Consider the following 25,055-nt stretch of genomic DNA (forward strand, 5'->3'; position numbering starts at 1 on the left):
TAGATCTTAAAGGAGAAATAGCAACAATATTTAGGACTCTAAGAAATGGCATAGCCAGGATTCATCCTGCACGTAATTATTTCTCTTGATTGGCTCTGTTGAATCAAATTGCATGGAGAATGAATGCAGATCCAGGTATGGCTAAGGCTCTAATGTTGTTATTCTACTTTGCCAGGTGTGTTGTAGAAGATAAGAACTCGAAGGTGGCCTGGTTGAACCGTTCTGGCATCATTTTTGCTGGGCACGACAAGTGGTCTCTGGACCCCCGGGTTGAGCTGGAGAAACGCCATTCTCTGGAATACAGCCTCCGAATCCAGAAGGTGGATGTCTACGATGAGGGTTCCTACACTTGCTCAGTGCAGACACAGCATGAGCCCAAGACCTCCCAAGTTTACTTGATCGTGCAAGGTAAGACAAAATAAGAAAAAAGTGGTAAAGGAGAGGTGAGGCAGAAAGTAATCATAACATACAAATACTCAAATAATCCTTTCTGAAATAAAAGAACACTTCCAAATGCGTTATGGAACTTCAGTATGTATTTTCTCTCCAAAAGGATAGGCTTTAAATGAGAGAACTAAGGAGGATATAGAAAGAGGAGTCTTGCCACTGTGAGCCAATACCCTTGGTGAGAATATTTTCTTTTAGCCCTGAGTGTAAAAACACACAGCAAAGGCCACAGCTGTGTCCACAGGGACACAAGAACACACAGACTTCTCAGAGCCATGTGAAGTCCACTTTATTATACTGTTAGGTACTGGATGCTTTTGCTGAAGATTTGATTTTTATCTGTCCTCAGTCTAAAGAATATCACTAATTATCTGTTTTAATGATGGTAAATGTTATTTGGAAAAATAAAAATTTCCAGAGGCCTTGACATCCTTTCAGCTGACTAGCTTTCTTTGTAGTTTGTATCTCCATTTAATGGCAAGTTATTTGTGAGCAAGTGCAGTGACGGGGATCTGCAAAGTCATCAGGGATAATCTGCTTCCAGATTGGGGTTTCCAAGGGCACATCTGAGTCATGGTTTTACAGGATGAAAATCCTAAATGGCATACGCAAGCCCCCAAACTATAGCTCTCTTGGGTCCCTTTCCCCATAATAGCAGAATGAGAACAAAGCTGATCAGCTGCACAATTTTATTGCAAGTAGAGTCAAACTACCAGCAGTTTCAATCCATCTATCAGGAAGGATCTAAGCACTAACAAATATTAGGGCTGTGTTCATGTATTCTTGATTTACAATTTTATGTAAATTTAATGCAAATTAGGCATGGCCCTAGGGCTCCTGTCAAGATTCCAGTGCAGTCAGTTGTATGGCAAAGTTTGACTGTAGCTTCTATTAATGTGTTAAGGAATTGATTATTGCAGCATTTAAATCATTGCTCTCCCAACTCCTCTGATTAATAGATTGAAACTGTTTGTTTGCTCTTTAGTTCTTCTAGGTCCTTGTTAAACATTTCTTGTATTTTCTCCATTCTATTTCCAAGATTTTGGATCATCTTTACTATCATTATTCTGAATTCTTTTTCAGGTAGACTGCCTATTTCCTCTTCATTTGTTAGGTCTGGTGGGTATTTGCCTTGCTCCTTCATCTGCTGTGTGTTTCTCTGTTTTCTTATTTTGCTTAACTTACTGTGTTTGGGGTCTCCTTTTCGCAGGCTGCAGGTTCGTAGTTCCCGTTGTTTTTGGTGTCTGTCCCCAGTGGCTAAGGTTGGTTCAGTGGGTTGTGTAGACTTCCTGGTGGAGAGGACTAGTGCCTGTGTTCTGGTGGATGAGGCTGGATCTTGTCTTTCTGGTGGGCAGGTCCACGTCTGGTGGTGTGTTTTGGGGTGTCTGTGGCCTTTTTATGATTTTAGGCAGCCTCTCTGCTAATGGAAACGGGAGTAAAATACATCAGAGACTGCCTGGTGCAGCAGCGGTTTAGTCATGTGACCGCTGTCTTGGTCCATTTGCAATGGCTGACAGCTTCATTTCGTTGCTTATAAAAGGCATGTCTACTGACTTGCAAAGTTCCTATCACAGTCAAAGCATAGAATGCTTTCCTTGTAGTTTAGTGGAGAGCACTTGAGTTTCTTAATAAGAGACACCAGGGTTTGGATCTCAGGCAGCCCATTTAAGTGTGTAAACATAACTACTGATGTGTACATATGTAAATGGGTTAATTTATCAACTCCCTCAAAACACAAGCACACACACATACACACACACACACACACACTCACACATGCACACACACCTCAAAACAAAAGGAGAAGTTCAATCTCATTTAATGGCAGAGGGAAGGGAGATAACTAGTTTACTTAAGGCCCCTCACCTTCACAGCCTTCAGTATTATTGGAAAGCTACTAGAGACCACAACTAGAGAATGTGTATTGTCCTATATGGAATAACATTGGGCAATCTGAGTATTACGTTCCTTGGTTTCTAGATAAGGAAACAGAAGTTAATTAGATTTAGGTTAGTGGTTACAGATCGCACAGAGAGTTCAGAGAGTAGTTTGGAGCCAAGCAGACCAAGAATCAAATTTGAAGCACTTTCTACTGGAATGGAAATTTTTTTGCTATGACTTTTTAAGAACTACCAGATTTATATTTGTCTGAGCTCTTAGCACCAAATGCCCAAAGCCCTTCCTCCTTTTTTCTTATTCATGTATGCACTTTTATAGCTACAAACACAACCATCTTGAGGGTTAGAGCTAGAACTAGGTTAGATCATACTGCTTATACCTTCATACCATGTCAGCACAAGTGAAATTAACTTAAATTTAACTTAATATTAAGTTATTAAATTTAACTAAATATTAAGGGATGGAGAAGGACCTATAAAATACCAGGTACTGTTCATTCATTATCTCGTTTGATTCTAATAATATTATTATTAAGTGGGTGTTAATAACTTTATTGTAAATATGAAAACGCTTGAAGTTCAGAAATAATAAGGAGCTGTCCAAGGCTGCCTGTTGACTTAGGAAACAGTTTCAAACCCATATCTGTTTGAGTCAAGATATTATAGTGTTTTCTTTTTAACCATATTGCTTTAAAAGAAAAATGAGAAACAAAGCTTGTTCTTGTAAGGGCGATAAAGAAAGGTTGTCTCCTCCTTAAGCCTGAGTTATGAAGGGGGATTTTTTGGACAATTATATGGATGCTGGCATTTGATATTTCATGCCAGATGGCTGATTCGCTTCCACTTAGGACATTCAACTTTGTGATTATGTCAGTTGGTCCACCCCTTCATGCTGCTTGTTCACACTGCTTCCTACTCTGTGCCTCAACTCTACATGTTTTCACCACATCAAAGATGCTGCCATTCTTCTTTCCTCCAATTCCACAGCACCTTCCTTCAGAATATAACGGTCTTTTGAATTTTTCAAGTTCTTCCTTGCTCACCATACATGGTTTCTGCAACTCCCACTTAACTAGTCATTAAATAAATACTGTATTCTTTTTCTTTGCCCATTGGTGAGGCCACCTTTCGCTCAAAGACGCTGTGAGATATTACTAAAGAATAGCAGTTAAGAAAGCAGGCTTCAAATCTCGGTTTTCCTTCTTGCTACTTAAATATATTTTGGGGTAAACCACTTGATTTCTCTAAGGCTCAGTTTTGTCCTATGTAAAATAGAGATAAAATTAAAATTTTAAACCCTCCTTAATGAATTGTAAGGATTAAATTACATGATTATGTAAGCCCCTAGCCCAGTGTTTGGAGATCATGAGTTCTCACCCAATAAGATGATGATGATGATGGTGATGATGATGATGGTGATGATGATGATGATGATGATGATGATGATGTTGATGATGATGATGATGATGATGGTGGTGGTGGTGGTGATGATAATGATGATGATGATGATGATGGTGGTGGTGGTGGTGGTGATGTTGATGATGATGATGATGATGATGATGGTGGTGGTGGTGGTGGTGGTGGTGGTGATGATGATGATGGTGGTGGTGATGTTGATGATGATGATGATGATGATGATGGTGGTGGTGGTGGTGGTGGTGATGATGATGATGGTGGTGGTGGTGGTGGTGGTGGTGGTGGTGGTGATGATGATGATGGTGGTGGTGGTGGTGATGATGATGATGGTGGTGGTGGTGGTGGTGGTGATGATGATGATGGTGGTGGTGGTGGTGGTGGTGATGATGATGATGGTGGTGGTGGTGGTGATGTTGATGATGATGATAACCACTGTGACAACAGCCACGCTGCTGCTGCTGCTGCTCGAGTATCTCTCATGAGGCTCGCTTTTGCCCGAGGTGCTGCCCAGAGTCTAACAACTCCTTCCACTCATTGCCTGTTACCCTTGCAGAAGGCTCTTTTAGCTGTTATTCAGGTCCCTGTCCAGTCCATTTTCTTCAGTTGTCCTTTTCCTTAGCATCCAGTCTTTCGCTTTACTTCTTTAGGATTTTAAAGGGCTTCTTAGACCAGCATCACCTTTAAGTTTTCAGCTCCATTTATTAAGGATGTCTGAGGACAACATGCAGCATGCATCAGCAACACATAGAGGGTTTGTAAAAGTCCATTTTAGATCGGTGGCACTCCCCCACCCCAGAATTTCTGATTAAGTAGTTCTGGGTGTAGGGCCTGATAATTTGCACTTCTAACACATTCCCAGCTGATACTGATGCTGCTGGGGCAGGGACCATACTTTGAGAACCACTACTTTAAAAGAAGTATGTACCTTAAGAACATCTGGGGAAATAATCCTGCATAATTTCATTCAATTTCAGGTAGTGTTAAGTGTTACACCCCCCAATATTCCTAAAACTAATCTTCTTGGGCATGAGACAGGAAAGGTAGATTGACAAATACCTTAACTTTCACGATAACATCTTAGGCCCTCTACGGCTTCTTACCTAGCCTAGTCCCGTGGAAAGAAAATCGCCTCCTCCCAAACTGTCCATTTTCAGGTATCAAAGCTGAAAAAAAAAAAAATGGTTGAGACATGAAACGTCTCTAGATTTCAAAAGTCTCAACTTTATAAATGTTTAAGTGTTTGTCCCCCCCACGTTTCTCCTGCATCCCATTTCCCCTGGAAGCTTACTTTCCTTTTACATATTCCCACCACGTTAGTGACTTTTCAACATCTCCAACATTTTCTCTCTTATTTTGGTGACTATTTTTCAGAGAGAAAGTAAGTTTTTTTTTCTTTTTATCAGTTCATTAGGATCTTTACAGACAAAATAACCTGTGTTGAAATAAATATGCTGCATGGTCTGCTAAACTCAATCTTTAGCTGAATGACATCTCCAAACATCTGCCTTATGAGGAACACAGGTGAAAGTTTTGCATCAGCAAATACAAATCAATAATGACCTCTGGGATCACTTGTGATTAGTGATAGTAACTGTTGCATTTGTGGAAGCCAAGTCTATTCAAATATACACATTCATTTGAGATACTTAATAAGTGATGAGACCCATTTCTAAAGCCAGATTTTGGTTCCTACACCACCTCCTTTACAGATTCTAAACTCAAAGATTGAGAAAACATTACCCTTAACTTCAATAAAATAAACAGATTCCTCTGGCATCTTTCCCATTAATAATGTCCATTTCTTCTCCATAGGTTACCCTCCAATGATTGCCTGTTTTTTCTTATCATGCCACAGATGGAGGCACTTGTGTTAAGGCAATATTTCTCTTCATCTGATCCTTACATAAACTGCAAAAAAGTCAACAGTTTGGTTATTATACTTTTCAAAATGCAGATTCCTGAGAACCACTTTCAGAACAATTGAATCAGAAGCCTTAGGAATGCAGCCAGAATTTGTGAATACATTATGTTCTGCAGGTGATTCAGCTACATGTGGAAAAACCAAGAACTACTGTTCTAGAAATCTAAGCAATCAATGACAGGGATTTGATGCTGCCTGCCTGCTCATTTTTCCATATGACATGGCATCAAATTATATCTAAAACTCTGGGAAGCAGGTACTAGGGCCTTGTAATAGAAAAATTTTAAGTAAAATAAAATAAACCTGTGTACTCATTGAAAACAGATTAATCTCAGCTTCTTGAGCCCTGGGGAAAGTGGCTCCAATATTTTTTTTTACCTGTAGCATTAAGAATCTCCATATGTGGAGGTTCCTTAAAAAAACTAAAAATAGAACTACCATACGACCCAGCAATCCCACTACTGGGCATATACCCTGAGAAAACCATAATTCAAAAAGAGTCATGTACCACAATGTTCATTGCAGCTCTATTTACAATAGCCAGGACATGGAAGCAACCTAAGTGTCCCTCGACAGATGAATGGATAAAGAAAATGTGGCACATATATGCAATGGAATATTACTCAACCATAAAAAGAAACAAAATTGAGTTATTTGTAGTGAGGTGGATGGACCTAGAGTCTGTCATACAGAGTGAAGTAAGTCAGAAAGAGAAAAACAAATACCATATGCTAACACATATATATGGAATCTAAAAAAAAAAAAAAAATGGGTCGGAAGAACCTAGGGACAGGACAGGAATAAAGACGCAGACGTAGAGAATGGACTTGAGGACACGGGGAGGTGGAAGGGTAAGCTGGGACGAAGTGAGAGAGTGGCATGGACATATATGCACTACCAGATGTAAAATAGATAGCTAGTGGGAAGCAACCGCATAGCACAGGGAGATCAGCTCGGTGCTTTGTGACCACCTAGAGGGGTGGGATAGAGAGGGTGGGAGGGAGGAACAAGAGGGAGGAGTTATAGGGATATATGTATATTTATAGATGATTCACTTTGTTATAAAGCAGAAACTAACACATCATTGTAGAACAATTATACTCCAATAAAGATGTTAAAAAAAATAAATAAATGGTAGAATTCACCTGTGGGGGGGGGGAATCTCCATGTGTATGTGAATACTGTGGACTTCCTGGCATGATGATATTTTTTTTAATGTGAATCTTATTTTTAAATATCTCATTTGCCATACCTTACAGCATTTATCATATTTTCAATTTATTTATTACATTATTCTTGAGTCCGGTACCCATACTAGAGTGGTAATTTCTGTGTTGAGTCATTTGCTCTCTTTTAATGCTATTCTAATTTGGTTAACATAGTTTTCAAAACGGCCTAACCTGCATATACTAAAATTGGAGATAATTTTTTAAAAGCATTTTGGAGTCTTTGAAATGCATTTCTTAGTTAATATTTAAATTTCACTATAATATTGAATAGAATCCCAGAAATTTTCTCATCACTATGACTCAAATCACACACATGGATTGTGAGAATCTCTCTATTGCTTGTAGGGAACTGTATTGCATAATTACCTTAATTAAACCAATATAACTATGGGAAGAAATATGAAAGTCGACTCCTTGTAAGACCAGACACGACACGTTAGGTCTTTCTTTTCAAATTCCCACACTTAAAACACCACATTTCCTGTATCTCATTAATCCTATAATATTCATATTGGCTTACAGTTGTCTGTAGATTCCTTCTTTAATAATTGAAAATTCAAATGTTATGAAACATTTAATTTTTTCATGATTACTAGTCTAGAACTTACTGTTTCTAAGATTTAAATTCTTGGGTGCATTTTATAATCCTCTTAAACATTCCTAATTCTGACCAAAATCTACTACCCAGAACTCCAAGCAGCTGTCCTTTTAATCTCTTTCTTCTTTCCTTCTTTCCTTTGTTCTCCCTTCCCTTCCATCCTTCTTCTTTTCCTTCCTTAATTAGCATCATGTTGCATTGATTATTTTTTCAATAACTTAACATTGCCTACAAAATTTCATACAAAATGTTTGCCACTGCATTCCAATTCAACTTAGCCTGGAGCTCTGTACATGTTTTAAACGTTCTAATGAAATAAAGAATTCAAAACCTTCTTTAGTTAGATTTTATCTGAGAGTTAATTCTGTTGATTATTGAGAATCTTACTGATTACCTGGAATTCTCATTTGGATTTTACGTGCTGAAGTCTACTAATTCTCCTACTCTTCAGCTTAATTTTCCAGACAATAGCCCCTTGATTGGCTGTTAATAGGTTAGGTTCAGACTTTAAGGACATCACTATCCACATCAGCAATCAGACAGCCAATGTAATGGGAAGAAGTGAAACTTTGGGGATAAAATAATTTGAGAATATTACCTCATGTAGTTTTAATTTGATAATTTGATAGTCCTCCTGTAGGAAGGACTTCAAGTCTTGTCTAAATCAAGCCCACCCACTCATAATTAATTGCGATCTCCAAGCTCTGTGTATGTATCTGCAGTCCACCTTTTAGTTATTAAAATAAATCCACTATTAACATCCACATACTTTCTGCTCTAACCTACATTTTGTCTTTCTTGAAGATGAGAAAAGTAAGAGAAGAGAGACAAAGTTATTTTAGTACCCAGAGCTGGCTCAGTGTAAAAACACAGACTCCATGAATGGAAGACACAGACCAATGAATGTTCAGCTGCATTCAAAGATTCAGTATATTCTTGAATCATTACACCAATAAGGATTTTAATACCTTCTGGTCAGAATTTTGATGGTGATTAGGAAGAATTTGGGAGTGGGCATTTATTTTGTATTGGATCTGCATCTGCTAGATAGTTGAGCTACATCCAGTCTATGCCACAGTTATTTTTAACTTATATTTACATGATATCTATGTGGCTACTCACAGATGTGCTAGTTTTTACACAGACATTTTACCTATTAAGATAAGGAAAGCTACTCTTTCAAATATTTTCAAATAGTACTGTAAGCTACCATAAATTATCATCATCTGTAGCATTTATGTTTTCTATACATTACCAAAAGGAACCCCCCAAAAAACAAAAAGCAAAACAAAAAATCCTGTGTACTCTTAAAAATCTTAAAGGCAATTTTTTGAATTCATATATCTAAAAGTCAAGAAAGATGGCATATATATATATTTTTTCAATATATGGGTACTTCCATCATTTTCAGTTTGTTATAAATAGGTAACATATTTTTGGACAATGAGATGATTTGAGTTTTCTTTAAAATTTGTCAAATCCTAAGTCTGCCTCAGTGACAGATAAAATATGCAAAAGACAATAAGTCCCCTTTCCTTCTTTTTAGTGAAAAAACTATTAGGCAAGCTGGAGTACAGTGGGAAAGCAGCCCCAACCTGTGCTAGGATCTATCCAAGGAGGGTTTCTAAGGGGATACAACCACTACAGTGCCCAGGAACCACAAAAGTAGGGCATCTGTGTGGGGAGGCAGTCGTGGAGGGTTAGGACCTTGGCTACATTTAAGAGAGTTGAGCAAGTTAGTAAATATATTGAGGATAATGATAACCGGTTTCTTATTATTGGAGAAAAGAAGTATAAATATGGAAAGGGGAAAGCTAAAATGAGCCCTGTGGTGTTGGATTGAAACTGGAGTTATAAGTGTTTATTCATTGAATTTTAATAGAAGATAGATACCTAGAAAGAAAGAAATATAGATTAAATGTGTATGTATATTTCCTAGCTTCACACATTGAGAGCACTTGCACACTAGTAGCAATGAGCATACCTATCCTCCAGATGTTGGTTTTAAAATATCACTCTCCACGAAAAGGAACAAGGGCTACTAGAAGAGATAGATGATTCCAGGGCTGGGGTGAGGAAGGAACAATGTGAGTTTGGAGCATCCTTTGTGCCAGAAAGTAAGATAGTCCTCAAAGAAAAATAAGGTATGTCCAAAGTACACAGAAGCCAACTTGAAATGGACTTCCACTGACCAATTCGGGGACAATTTGGGTATTGAAATAAATGATAGCTATACATTATAATATTGATAGTAATAGAAATTAAATGATAGTTATTAAATAAAGAGAATATAAAACTCTTCCTTATAATAGAAATTCAACTAATAAGTGTAGAAGGAATGATGGAATTGAAAATTATTTGGCAACAATTGCAGAAATAATTCATTCAGACAAGAAATATCAATGGATTCTAAAACTAGTAGGTAAAAGTGAAATAAGGACTGAGATTTTTACATAATCTCTAAGTAGCTCCCCACAAAGTATTCATTACAAATTACAAAGGGAAAAAAGAATAAAAAAGGCTAAAATGTAGAGAAATCTAGCTGACATCAAAGTTAACATTACAAGTAATGGGACAAATTGGCATCATGTGCCAAACGATAGGATACAATGAGCAGAATACAGCATCACTTCTGTGATATTTCTATCAAAACCTGAGTCTAAGCATAAGAAGACATTGGGCACACCCAAATAGAAGGACATTCTATAGAAAGACTGGCCTGTAATCTTCATAAATGTCAAGGTCATGAAATTCAGAAGAGACAGAAGAAATGCCCTAGTTTATCATAATATGATACTGGATATAATATGTTATCTTACACTGGATCATCTTGCTAGAAAAGACTTCATTGGGACAATTGAGAAAACTTGAATGGAGTCTCTGGGTGAAGAGTATGTGGGACTTCTTTGTATTGATCCTGTAATTTTTCTGCAAATTTGGAATAAATTTAAAATAAAACTGAAAACAGACACAGTAATGGTTAAGGTGGGTATCAGGATTAAATATTAGTGAATAAAATTCAAAATTATATTAAATATTATCTAATCAAGCAGGATTTTTTCCAAGCATAATTCATTATAAAGAGATATATGAATAAAATATATTATATCAAAAAGTCAAAGGAGAAAAATCATGAGATAATCCCAATAACCAACAAAAATGCATGTGATATAATTCAACCAATCTCTATTCTCGATTTTATTAAATACTCACAAATTTTGTGAACTAATTATAGAGAATGTCTTTTTTAACATGAAAAAGATGGGTAGCCTCAACAGTAATTAATTCAGGAATAAGGCAGGAATACCAACAATCATTATTATTATTTAACATTATTCTGCAGGTTCTGCTTAATGCAATGGGACAAGAAAATAAAAAGATTTAGTTGTAACTAACACAACATTGTAAAGCAACTATACTCCAATAAAAATTAATTTAAAAAAATAAAATAAAGCTAATCTGCAGAAAGAAAATAAAAAGATTTAGTTGTGGGAAAGGAGAAAAGAAACTTAACTATATTTCCAGGTAAAGTGATTACTAACTTAAGAAAACCCTCATAAATTAATGACCAAAAATATTAGCACTAATAGCAGTTTGATAAGTTGTCCAGTTATCTGAAGAAACATGTAAAATCAATAGTTTTTATATTTGGTTATAATAAGCACTTACAAAATATACTATAAAATGCCCATTTACAAAGCTTTAATGGTATAAAGCATTTAAGAATAAATTAAATAAACAATATGGAGAACCTAAAAGCAGAGATTGATATCACTTTACTTGGCAGGAAAGGGTTTTTATTGTTTGTTTTGGTTTTTTTTTTTTTTTGGTCTGTTTTGTTTTTGTTGTTGCTTTAATGGAAAGAAAATACTTCATTCTTGAATGACAGCACAAATAATGTGAAGATGACAATTTTCCCCAAGATAAACATAATTGTTTTTATATACCTAAAAATTACTTTGGGGGATTTTTGATTGAAATTATGCTAAATTTATCAAATTAATTATAAAGAATAAGTGAGCATAAATAGCCAATACACTTTTTAAAATTGTTTTATTGGGGGCAGGAAGACTTCTAATCTACTTCTAGGTACTAACATATTTTGTAAAGCTAAACTTATCAAAAGCTGTGTATTTTTGATTTAAGAATGACCAAGTCTGTGGATATAAATGAAATGCCTAAAATACTACCACATATACCATACATTAGATCCAGGTTTTTTTAAATCATGGAGAAAGTGTGATTATTCAACAGATGGTTTTGAATAATTAAAGAAAAAATAAAATTATATTTTTACTGAACAACCACTCATGTAAATTAATACCAGATCCCTTAAAGATTTAAAAACAGAAAATAAAGGAAAAGGAAAACTGACACTTTTATAACTCCCTGTTGAGAGTGTAAATTAGTGGAAACTTTGCATAGGGGAATGTAGGGATGTCTATCAAATAAAGGAAAAGCCTAAAAGAACCATCAATAAATATGTATCTGAACAGAGTGAGGAAAGATTTCTCAGCATAAAAACAAGTAAAAAAAAGCATAAAGAAAAAAATACATATATATAAATATCTAAAATTAAGAGGAGGGGTAAAGCGATTTAAATACAAAATATGTAACAGATAAAACCTTAATGTCATTGGTATATGAATAGATTTCAACAGATCAATAAAGAGGAAAAAAATCAATACAGAAAATATGACTAAAATTTGTTGAAGGACGTAAATAGGCAATTTACAAAAGGATCCTTGAAAATAGCAAACATCTGGAAAACTGTAAAACCTCACTAATAATCAAGGAAATGTAAAGTAAGACAGTAATAAATTATTATTTTTAAACCAATAATACTGGGAAAGTGTTAATAGAATGTGGCTAGCCAGAATTGGCAAGTCAGTAGGAAAACTGACACTTTTGTATTTCCCTGTTGAGATTGTAAATTAGCAGAAAATTTGCTAGGGTAATGTAGTGATGTCTATCAAAATTTTTAACTATATTTGTATTATTTGACCTAGTAATTCCATATCTGTGAATATGTAGGAAGAAAATCCTCTGAAATGCAAACACAGATTTTTGTACAAAGTGGTCATCACAGAACTATTGGGTTGGCCAAAAAGTTCGTTCGGGATTGTCGTGGCATGGAAAATCCGAACGAACTTTTTGGCCAGCCCAATATTTTAAAATAAATTCTGGAAAGCACCTGAAATACTCAGAATAAGGAATGAGGAAGTAAAATTGGGGTCATTTCATAAGAAGAAATACTATTATAATGGACATGAGAATGACTGCCCAACATTCAAACCTCTTCCCTGTGATTAGGAATTTCCCTCCTTTCAGTACTGTTGGGCTGCAGACATTACCACCCAGAGTAAAAGCTGAAATAAAATTCAAATACCCTCAAAACTGGGGCTTGGACATGAGATCCAGACCTTGAAACTCCACTGCACCTGCCCCAGGCTCAGAATTATTAATAGACATTATTGATACAAGAAACTCAGGACCAAAGAGAATCTGTTCAGGCAATTGGTGGCATCCATACTGAGTTTATCTAGGAATGGCTGTATCACTAATGTTTCACTAAGGCCTGGATCTAGGACCATGTTGGTGGTGGTGAGAGCTGTGTCACCTCATGTTTACATTCACCAGCAGTCATGCCCCCGGCCCCATAAAACTTTTTGGACATGATTCTGGTTTCGCACACTTCCTATTTTCAATGACAGGCACAAGACAGCCAGAGATGTTTTCTGTTTTTCCAACTAAAAATTCTGATTTATGCATCTAAGCAGCTATTAACTATCATGCTTTATAAGACATGATTTATAAAACATTTTATTATATAATAAACATATTTGCAATGTATGGTTAATTGAAGTGGCAGGTTACAAAACAGTATAATCTATAACCTCAATTTTATAAACTATAATAAATATACAACTTACACCATATGCATTCATACATCCATTGGAAAAGAAGATAGAAAGAAATATACCAAAATAGTTTTTACATTAATTTTTTGGATGTTGTTTTTATAGGTAAAATTATATTATTTAGTTTTCAAATTTTATTGTGTGAGTACATGCATTATATCTGGAAAATCGTTATATAATAAATTAAAATAATAAATTCATGATTATTGGAAGGAAAGGCTTTCATAAAATTTTTCAGAGAGCAAAATTTCTCTTCAGCAGCTTCTGGTGCCATTTTATTTTCCTTTTTATTTATTTTTTCTCCTTCAACCCTCCATTATTCTCTCACCTAAGTGTTCTTCAATCTTTTCTTTTTTCTATGGTGGAAGCAGTCATAAAATCATTATTCTAAAATGATAAAGCCTTAATTTCTCACACCTTGCAAAGATATATTCTGTCTAAAAGAGATATTATAAAGATAATGCTACACACACACACACACACACCCCAATTACAAAGTCTTAGGGAGGAGGAAAAAAGACAGATTTTGTGTGAAAAGGACTTTGTCAATCTCCTCAGATCAAGAAAGTTGTAGCATAAACAATTTCCTGCATAAAATTTCTAAGTCCCATCCTGATTTCAAAACAAAACATAACAAAAACAAAACAAAACCAAACAAAAACCCTTCTATCTGGATTTCCTGGATGCCACTTTAACCGTGTACTTGTTTCATTTTCCTGTTTACCCAGGCTGGAGTCCACAGTCTGACATTTCGGTGGCCTCCTTACTGGCACCCTAAATTCCAGTCTATTTGATCTTATCTTGTCTTGACCTCTCCAGCCCTTACTGACGAGTAACTTCCATATTCCTTTTCTCCCTCTCATCTAAAGGTGTATAGGAAATGGGATGTTATAACATTTAATTGAGTATGCTACAAAGTCACGCTAACCTCAGCTGTTTCTTCATGTTTTTTGGAAATCTCTCCATACATTACTTGCTGATTTTCAACTCAATTGCTTAAAACAGCTTTTCCTAGTCTTCTTATTTTGTATTTATGACCTCCCACTGCCCCTGCTTTTTAAAGAGCCAGTCTTCTTCTGTCATTCTCTTTGACTTCTATTTAGGCACATTACTAAGGATTGTCTTTTTCCTTGCAATTTCTTTTCTCCTTATTTCCTGAAATAATGCCCTATTCTAGTGTTCCTTCTGTCTCTCAGACTATGTCAGCTTGAAATCCTCTAGGTGTATGATCTTCATATTTCTGTATGTTTCACGAGAGCTATCCTTGCTTCTTCTTCATTTCCAGATTTTGTCCATCGATGACCTCATCTTTGATGTAACATCTGTATAGTTTGATTCCATTAGCAGCCTTACCCTTTTTTGCGGGGGAGGGAAATCCTACTGTAGAAATACTTTGTAAACGTTTCTTTCTATCTTCATATTTATTGTGCTCAAGTCAAAATTAATCTTTCCCTCCAAAGCATCTCCTCCTCTTCCTTCTGATTTCCTCATTTCTGATGATGGCATAATTGATCTCCCTGAAAACAGGGCTATTTCTAACTTCTCCATCCCCATCTATCTCTTCCATTCAATCAGTCACACATTTTGTGAATCATGTTTTCTTACCTTCTCTAATTTAGCCCATCATTACCTCTTTCCTATAATTTTTTTCAAGAAAAGTTGTACCTCTTGCTCCCACTTTTCTGTATTCTAAATTGTCCTATCACTTCTAGATATCTGTGAAATATAGCTCTGATATTACCATTCCTCGTCTCAAAATCTTTCAACTTCTCACAGCTGCACACAGAATAGTCTAGCCCGGAAAGATTTTTCCCAGCATATTATTCCAAAAAAATTTCTCCCTAGGTGCGTACTCAATCCCTGGACAATCAAACTCTTCCCCAAAGTTGTGAAAGTAGAGTTAGGCAGGCATGAAATGGGAGAAGGGGTACTCCAGGCAGAATTAGGGCATGTGGCCAATGAGCTGGACCATAGTGAGTAAAGAGGGATGGGAAACAAGAGGAGACAGCAAAGTTACATGGAGTCTTGCAGGTATGCTAGGCTTTTGTTTTCCTTTGTTTTTTGGGGTGGGGGAGATGTGTGGATATTCCAAGTGTGATAGAAATCAATTGAAGATTTTAAGCTAGGGAATAACATGTTCCCAAAGAGGTGTTAAAAATCACCCTGTGCCCTCTATGTGGAGTGGTTTCTACAGATCATGGCTCATTTGATCTTACCATCCACAGGCAAGCTCTCTCTTCTCTAACACTAGAAGTACTTTATTTCTCTTCAAACACATATCACATTCCACTTTATAACATGGCTATTTGAATATACATCGTATCTCCTTTAAAGGTATATACTCCCACCATTCACAGACTGTGCTTTGTTTCTCTTTGAAACCACATAGAACTTCAGAAAATAGAAGGTTCAGAAAGTACTGGATGATGGATTAATGGTCTTACTTTCTAACAGAAACATCCAGGTTCACAGGGGGATAACATCCCTGTTCACATTGGATGATGAAATCATGTAAAGAATGTTGAGAGTTGATGACAATCCTAGTCTTTATTCATTGTGATTCTTCATCACCTTACCTTTGTATGGAAGGAGCAAATCTTTGTAATTATCTGTACCCTGTTCCCTCTATCTTTGAAACAGCAATAAATCTCTTTAAAGCAATAAAACTTCTTTACAAGAGGTATAATAAACATCACCCAACTAATAATTATTGAGTACTTTAAGTTTTCCAAAGAAAAATATCAGTTTCTCTTCTAGTATTTGCTATGATGAAAAAATATTAAATCTGAAAGAAAACATTGTTTTCTATCAAGTATACAGTCAGAAGAACTGTACCAGGCCTACAAGTTAACAAAAATGAGAACATTTCAGATAGTTCCAAGGCAGAAGAAGAGGGGTAGGTATAACTTTCCTGAATGCTGATTGGTTGCTGAACAGATAATGATTTATGGCACATTTTAAATTATGCTTCTGGATGGAGTGGTTTATGAAGGGGGAAATGGGATTATTCTTTAATATCCTGAAGGATCTGAAAACCTATGCAACTTTCATTGATCTGCTCTCTGCTGGATAATACTGCTATTTAGAATCGATGACGTATTTACTTCTCTCAGAATGCCTCTGTGGTTGTAAACCATTCTTTGTTGTTTGTTGAGAAGTAAATTTCTTATTCATTTTCCCATTAAATTGGAGTTTCCATAGACTTTGGGGGTACCACAGGTTTGTCAGTATGTACTACACATTTTCATCCTCCTCCCCATTCCACTTTCACTTCATAATCACTGTGATAATCACTTCAGGGTCTAGAGTTTTCTGGGACGATAGTCTTCAATAGTCTCTTAAAAAAAAGTGAACAAACTGCTAAACTTTGCACATTTTCATTATCCAAATCCCAGAAGAATCTTTCCTAATAATTCTTTACTAAAGAGAAATGAAACATTAGCTTGATGTTTTAATTTTGTTTTCTTTGGTGGGGGATGAACAGAGGGAGTATAGATTTTTTTTAAATGGCAAGATACAGAAAAAGATGAGTCCAGAGAATAATAAACTCCCTATATTCGACTCAGATCAAACTTTATAGCAGCTTATTTCATCACCTTAAAAAAAGTTATTTGAGTTCAACTGAGTTATAAAGGGGGAGAAAACCTGTTCAAGAATGCAGCCTGGCCAAATGGCCCATGATTGATGGGGCAGCAACAACCAGGGGGTATTTGCCAATTCAACAATGCCAAGTCCTCGAAGTGATTTTGCTGCCTGTGACAGCTGGTGTTCTCTGTTGGAAGGCTGTGTCTGTATACATCTATGATTTGCATGTTTATGTACCTCGGCTGCTGTATGAGGTCTGCATTTCACAGCAGTGTGTGTAAGCTGTGCAGCCTTGTTGCTTGAGTGCCTCTGGGCATAGGATGGTAGAATTGGTTTGGGTAAAATTAGAATTTTAGAGTTTTGTGTTTTGCAGTTTAGCCAGTAATACCACATTTTTGTTCATCTCCCTCTTCATCAACTTCAGTAATATTTTTGAAGTATCTCTCTGCATGGGCTACCATTTGAGGCAGACACATTATATGCTCTCTAGGAGGGTACAAGCTCAGATATGAAGGCATCATACACAGATAGAAAGGAAGATATTAAAGGAATATATTTAGTTCAGTCGAAGCCTAAAAAGAGAATTGTGGGATTTGTACATTAAAGGGAGTTACTGATGCTTTTCCCTAAGTTGGGGAGGACTTAAGAAGATGAGAATTGCTCTACTAAGGCAGATATGAACTCCGCTAAGACTTCTCTTTTTAAATAGTAATATCATAGGGTTTCTGGAACAGGTGGAATTTCCACAGTTGTTTGGAAGATCAGATATAAAATGGAAGGGGGGGCTTTGGAGGAAAAGAAATACAAAGTTTTTAAAGAAACAGAGTTAGATAAAACAGACCATGAATATGTGGAAATGATCTTAGGAACAGAGAAAGTAGTAGGTAATTAGGAGATGTACTAGGGTGAGTATGTTATATAAAGAATTTTAAAGGTAGTTGATGAGAATCTTAGTCTTTACTCACTGTGAGATTGAAAGTTTCTTAAGGTCAAAAGGTGTTAATTTGGTAAAAATGATGGGCGGGATCTGCAGTGATGGAAAAGATAATCTTGAAATAGGATGTTTTGGATGACAGTTTCTGGAAAATGTCGTATCAGAAAGAAGGTGTCCAAACTACAATTCTAATGGATGGAAAAGATGGGGCAATGTTTTTAACAGATGAAAACTATATGTCTAGCAGAAATATTCAAATTTTATCAGAAAAACAATAAAGAATTTAAAAGTGAACCTAAGTTTCTTCTAAGCATGTCACTAGAGTGGCATTGAGTGTTGTGATAATGCAATGGGCTCCCATTTTGAAGAAACTACTTTATGTACCAGACACATTCACTATCTATAAACTTCACACAAACCCTCTAGCGTGATTATTATCAGCCCTATTACAAGTGAAATAATGGAGACAGGAAAGATTAAATAACTCACCCAGTTCACACGACTAATATGTGATAGTGCCATAATTCAAACTCAGGTCTGTCTGATTCTAGAAGTCATTTTTGTTTACTTGTTTGTTTGCTTGTTTTCCTAGCATTCTGCTTCCTTGGACAGAGAGAAGGGATATAAAGAAAAAACAGTGAATAGTTCTCTTGGGAATATTTAATTTGAGCTGGCAGAGAAATGGCCATCTGGAAATGTTGCTTAGACAATATACTTGCTGTGCTTTTTCTCTGCATACCTATATAACGTGTGGTGTTAGGTAATACAGTCTCTATTTGAGGAATGGAGTACATAAGTGATTTGATTATGATAAGAAAACTAGATCATGCAAACAGTTCTGAAAGTAAGGGTGATCCACATGACTGCATTTATTCCAAATATCACCTGCTAGTACAGAACAGGTCATTGGAACAGCATTTTGATTGCATAGACAGTTATAGCAAATAACAGTTATCACGAATATCAACCAAATATAGAAAACAAAACTGAAAATATAGTTTTAAAAAAGCTAGAGATATAACTGTCTTGAGGTATTGCTCTCATGAAATAATAAATATCATAAATGCTATATAAATCAAATTATTTTTTAATCATCATAATTTCTCTTCTTATTTGGATTGGCATGGGCATAGTTTGGACCCACTCTCAGCATACTGGTCATATAGTCCTAGAGCACAGCTCTTCACAGAATCCTGTGCTGGCTTAGTCACAAACTCCGAACAGAATGCTGTCCACCTGTCTACAGGAGACATTTCTTTTCTTTCTTTCTTTTTTTTTTCTTTTTGAAATGTCATCTTTTAATGCTGCTGCTGAATTCTGTTCTTATGTATCAGAAAAATGTCCATCTGAAAAACCAGCTTATGCATGGTAAAATGTTTAAATATTTCACCATTGTTATTATCATTATTATTTTGTATAATCTTGAACTGGACATTTAGAATAAGTACCAGACAAAATCCCAAACTTAGCCATAAAGATTCAGTGCATAGTGACTTAAGAGCATAGGTTCTAAGGTCAAAGTATATGAATGATTTTCTGGTCTGACTCATTTATTAGCTATGTGATTTGCTGCAAATTATGGTATCTTTTGTGATTGAGTTTCCTTTTCTGTAAAAAGAGAATGTAAGAGTAACACTCGTATAGTTGTGTGTGTGTGTGTGTGTGTGCATATGTAGACATTGAAAAAAATGTAACCTTAAGTCTTTATCACATTACCTGACATATAATAGATGCTCAATTAACATTAGGTATTATCGTTGTTTTTAAAAATTTTTTTATCTACTTTAAAAACATGTTAGCCACATCTGGGCTAATCTTTACCGCTTTTTCATATTAAGAAAAATATCTTAAATCCTCATCAGCCTAGATCGCCATAGGAGAAAAAATGTACAAATTCATTACCTAAGTTTCTGAAAGTTTTTATATTTACTTTGTATAGGAAATGCCAAGTTCTTATGACACTGACGAGGAGGAGGTTATCCCTCTAGGAATTATTAATAAAGTTTGCTTTACCAAATTACTGATTCATTAGAACCCTCTTTTTCTGAGGACAAACCCTAAAAAGGAAGAAAATATGGCTATAAGCCATTGATGTACTTCTCTACATCAGCACTCATTTATTGTGTTTACCTAGAATTTGACAAAAATAAACAGCAAGAAACAAAGCACATAACAGTAGATTAAAGAATGCTTCAAAGCATGGTGGGGGCGGGGGGGAATCGGATACTTGGAGGTAAGGGGGGTTAGAAGAAACATGATAGTTTTGATAGAATGCCATGCCTTCTGAAGAAAAAAGGTTATTCTTACTTTTTTTGCAATAGATGCCTACTGGAAGGTCTATATTAAATAATCTTTATTTGATTTTTCATAAATTGACATTAAAATGCTTCATTTCTTAATTTATCTTTGATTTTTGCATTTCTGTTTACAGTGCATTGTTGGGCTTTCATAGAGCAGGATACACAACTATTCTGTTTATTTTTCCTAAAGGATTGATGAGTATGATATGAATTGAGTTGCCTTTGACAACAGATGAGAATAATCTCTTTTTCTCATTAAACAAAAAACAAAACAAAAACTTAGGCTGGGTCTTGTGTGTTTTGCCTCTTCAGCATAAATGTTTTTTAAAAGAGAATTGTGTGTAACTCAGAGGGATTACTAGAAACTGTGCAGCAATCTCAGTTGTAAATGCTTAATTAGATTTGTCAGTCCAAAGATCAGGACACCATAAACAGATATCCAGATTTAGTATTTGGATTAAATTAGACAAATTTGCTCTGATTTCAAGGTGATTATTTGTACACACACACACACACACACACATACAAAGTGATAATAAATAAGAGAATTAATTTATAAACAATATGAGTCATTTACTAATTCAGATAATGTTTATCCTTCACAATAGTCTACTCTTTTTGGTATACTCATCTTCAAATGTTGTAACCTTTTCACTCTTTTGGAGAATGTTTTTACTGATAAATTTATGAACAATAAGAAAAGAATTTTTACTGCTTTATGAGTGTTTGTTTTGTTTTATTTCTTTTTCTTTTTTTTAATATTACTTTATTTACTTATTTATATTTTATGGCTGTGTTGGGTCTTCGTTTCTGTGCGAGGGTTTTCTCTAGTTGCGGCAAGTGGGGGCCGCTCTTCATTGCGGTGCGCGGGCCTCTCACCATCGTGGCCTCTCTTGTTGCGGAGCACAGGCTCCAGACGCGCAGGCTGAGCAATTGTGGCTCACGGGCCCAGGTGCTCCGCGGCATGTGGGATCTTCCCAGACCAGGGCTCGAACCCGTGTCCCCTGCATTGGCAGGCAGATTTCCAACCACTGCGCCATTAGGGAAGCCCCTGTTTTATTTCTTTACTGAACATAGTATCACCAACCTCAATCACATACTTTCATTATTAACATTGGAATTTAGTTTTGGTGAACAAATATGTGTTGCCTTAGTACCAAAGTACCAAGATCTTAGGAGTCACTTCAATTTCTAGAAGTAATTCGAACAATAATTACATTATTGAAGTAAGAATATATTTTCTAAAATAAATTTTCTGACATGCTCATAGATAACTATGCTATACTTACATTTAATTTAGAAATGAAAGTAGTTCTGTTGGCATAATGTAAACATACTAGATATGTCTGTGTAAGCTTACACACATACACACAAATTATATCCATGTCCTATGATAGAATAAATCCCATTTTATGATCTCTGTATTTTAAAAATCAGATGATATTATTTATGATCTTCTACCATTTCCCTTCAATTAGATAAGAGAAGTAAAATTAGTGGCTGTTAATAAAACTATAAAACCACACAATGTTAAATGCACTGTCTTCCTCCTTGGGCCAAGTAGAAAAATGATAAGAATGTTGTTCCTTGACAATTCTTCACAGATGGCACAAAGCTAAACACATATTTAAGATGGAGACTTTAATGTCAATGTGAGAGCTGGAACTAAGTAAGATGTGAGACCCTCTGCAGAGTGGAGTTGCTGGAACTGGTCTCCACACTTTAAGCTAGGAGTCAGAAAAGACTTGTCACTATGAGAACTGGGTCTGGAGTAATTCCATCTCCATGTCCAAGAACCCAGAATAGAACTAGTAGCCCTAATAACACCTGGATCTGAGATTAGGAATATACCAATACCTGCACAAGTCTTTTTTACTTTCAAATTCAGAAATATTTTAAAAATGAATAGATATTGGGCTCAGGATTACCACATCTTGACGTTGTTCATTCAAGTGTATGTAAAAAAATACATTCAAGACCAATGATTATCATATATCTCTAGCAAGAACAATCATGAGACTACCTCATAGGGAATATCTTCAACGTAGGGCTTATTTCAGGTGATAATTTCCATTCAAGATGAATTCAAAGATTTAAAATGTATAAAGCTCATGAAATAATTTGATGTGATTAAATATATTGTGGAAGTCCAATATATAGGTGGATTATACTTGAAGAAGTGCTGATTGTAGGACAATCTAAAAAGGGCTTTAAATTATTATGCTTGAATTTTCAAACAAGTTATCCATTAGGCAAGAACAGGATATCATGAGAAAAGAATAGGTACATTAAAACAAAAACAAAAACAAAAAACTTTCCATGAAAGAGTTAAGTTCTAGGTTAGACACAGCAGAAGGAGTGTTAAGCAACTGGAGGATAGATCAAAATAAATCATCAAGGATGAATCCCAGGTTGGTAACGTATGGAACATCTGAAAAATAAAATATTATAGGACATGGGACATTGAATAAATTGCAGTATACATCTAATAGGAATTTCAGGAGAGAAAATAGAAGAAATTAAGGAGACATATTAGTTGAACTGGGTCTGAAAAAAATTTCCAGAACCTAAAACATAAACCATGTGTTAAAAAATCTCATTCAATCAAAAATACCAAGAATAAAAACATTTACAAATTCAGACACATTATGATGCAACTGAAACACATGGAAGACAAAGGAAAAAAGTCTCAAAACACATAGTAAAAGCAGATTGCCTACAAAGGAAAAATGGTCAGTCTGATTAAAGACCTTCAGCTCAGTAGATTTCAGGAAATAATGGAATAACTGTTTTAAAGCGTTGAGAGAAAATAACTGTCATCTACTTAGAAATCAACTCAGGTAAAAGCATTATTCAAAATTGACAGCAAAATAAAAAATTTTTTTCAAACCAGTAAAGACTGCAAGGATATAACACTCACACACTTCACTGATACATCTCCTGTGTGGGAAATGTTTTCAATAAAATAAAAGTTAAACCTAGAAGGAAGGAATAAAATATAAGAAATAGTGAACAAAGCTATTAGCAAGCACTTTGATAATAATAAATAGGCCTTGAATTAAAAACAGTGGCTAATTTGGGAATTAAAAGTAAGAGAGAACTATTTAATACAACACAGTGATACCAAGGAAGATAAAGGAATGAGATGTTAGTTAAAGCAGTCTAAGGTCCTCGAGATGTTTGGGAAGAGCCATTTCAGGCTTTATACCACACACCAGACAGCTGTACATGCATACCTTGGAGATATTGCAGGTTCAATTCCAGAGCACCACAATAAAGTTGATATAACAGTAAAGCAAGTCACATGAATTTTTTGGTTTCCCAGTGCACAGAAAAGTTATGTTTATACTGTAGTCTATTAATTGTGCAATAACATTATGTCTAAGACAAAATGGGCACACCTTAAATAACAAATACTCTACTGTTAAAAATTGCTAACCATTATCTGAGCCTTCAGCAAGTCATAATCTTTTTGAAATAGTCACATCAAAGATCACTGATCACAGATCATCATAACAAATATAATAATAGTGAAAAAGTTTGAAATATTGCAAGAATTAGCAAAATGTGACACAGAGACAGGAAGTGAGCAAACAATGTTGGAAAAATGGTGCCAATAGATTTACTCAATGTAGGGTTACCCCAAACCTTTAATTTGTAAAAAATTCAATAACGTGAAGCACGCTAATTAAGGTATGCCAATCTATAGTCTACCCTTGAGGGAGAAGCAGCAGCAAAATTCAGGGCCATTCTATGTCTGAGGAAGAAGCCAAACAAAGAAACAAACAAAACCCTTCTGCACTTTGTGCTTCACACTGAGTATAAATCAGTGGCCATCTGCAATTATGGGAAGGGCAGGAGAGTTGAGATCCATATCCCTAATACCAGTGAGAAAGAATACAAGTCCTGCCTGAGCATAGGCAGAACTGATGAACTGAGAAAAGACCTCTTGCACTCCAGATCTTACATTAAGACCAAGGCACATCAATCTGTCACTGGGAGAATTTATCCTCAGTGATGTACTGTAGATAACTAAAATAACAAAGTCCAAATTCAGAGCAGCTATAGGCTAGATTTACCCAATGCTCAACACTAACAGCCCAGAAGTAGAAGTGATTGGCCTTTGTTTAAGTGCAAATACATTATTTACCTCAGTCTCTACTCTGTTATGCACAATTTTTCACATGTTATAAAATATCATGGGGCAATATAAGCAAGAAAATAGAATTCATCATTAAGAGATAATATAGTCAATAGAAACAAGCCCAGAGATGACCCAAATATTAGAAATACCAAAAAAGACTTCAATACTAAGATACATATGTTAAAGAATTTAATGGGAAAGATCAGCAACATGCATGAAGAAGTGAAGAACTTAGAGAGATGAAATCTATAAAAAAAGACCCAAAGAGAAATATTAGAAATGAAAAATACATCAATGTAAAGAATTAATTTGATTATCTTATCAGCAGATGGGACACTAGAGAGAAAAGAATAAGAAAACATTAAGACAGATATAGGAATTACCCAAATAAACACATATAGAAAATAAGGAGTTGAAAAAACCTAGAACAAAGCATTCTAATCCGTGTGAAACCATGAAATGGTAAAATTCCAGAAGGAAAAGAGAGAATAAGACAGAAGAAATATTTGAAGTGATAATGGTTCAAGAATTTTCTAAAATTATTGAAATACACAAATCTCAGATCCAAGAATTCTAGAACTATTTTAGCCATCAAATTAAATAGATAAATGATAGATAGACATGCACATACATATGCATATCCACATATATGTATATGTGAT

The 25,055-nt window shown here is 35.3% G+C and overlaps 1 protein-coding gene across 4 annotated transcripts in view; it reads left to right on the forward strand.

Annotated features, from left to right (window-relative positions):
- The window catches only part of LOC118894312 (limbic system associated membrane protein), a 633,564-nt gene that overhangs the window by 357,962 nt on the left and 250,547 nt on the right, over positions 1-25,055 (forward strand). For all 4 annotated transcript variants that reach the window (XM_036850432.1, XM_036850430.1, XM_036850429.1 and 1 more), the window contains exon 2: positions 176-408. In XM_036850432.1, the coding sequence (XP_036706327.1) occupies positions 176-408 (233 nt within the window). The remainder of the gene's footprint in view (positions 1-175; positions 409-25,055) is intronic.

Source organism: Balaenoptera musculus, chromosome 4 (assembly GCF_009873245.2).
Source record: "Balaenoptera musculus isolate JJ_BM4_2016_0621 chromosome 4, mBalMus1.pri.v3, whole genome shotgun sequence".
Lineage (NCBI taxonomy): Eukaryota > Metazoa > Chordata > Mammalia > Artiodactyla > Balaenopteridae > Balaenoptera > Balaenoptera musculus.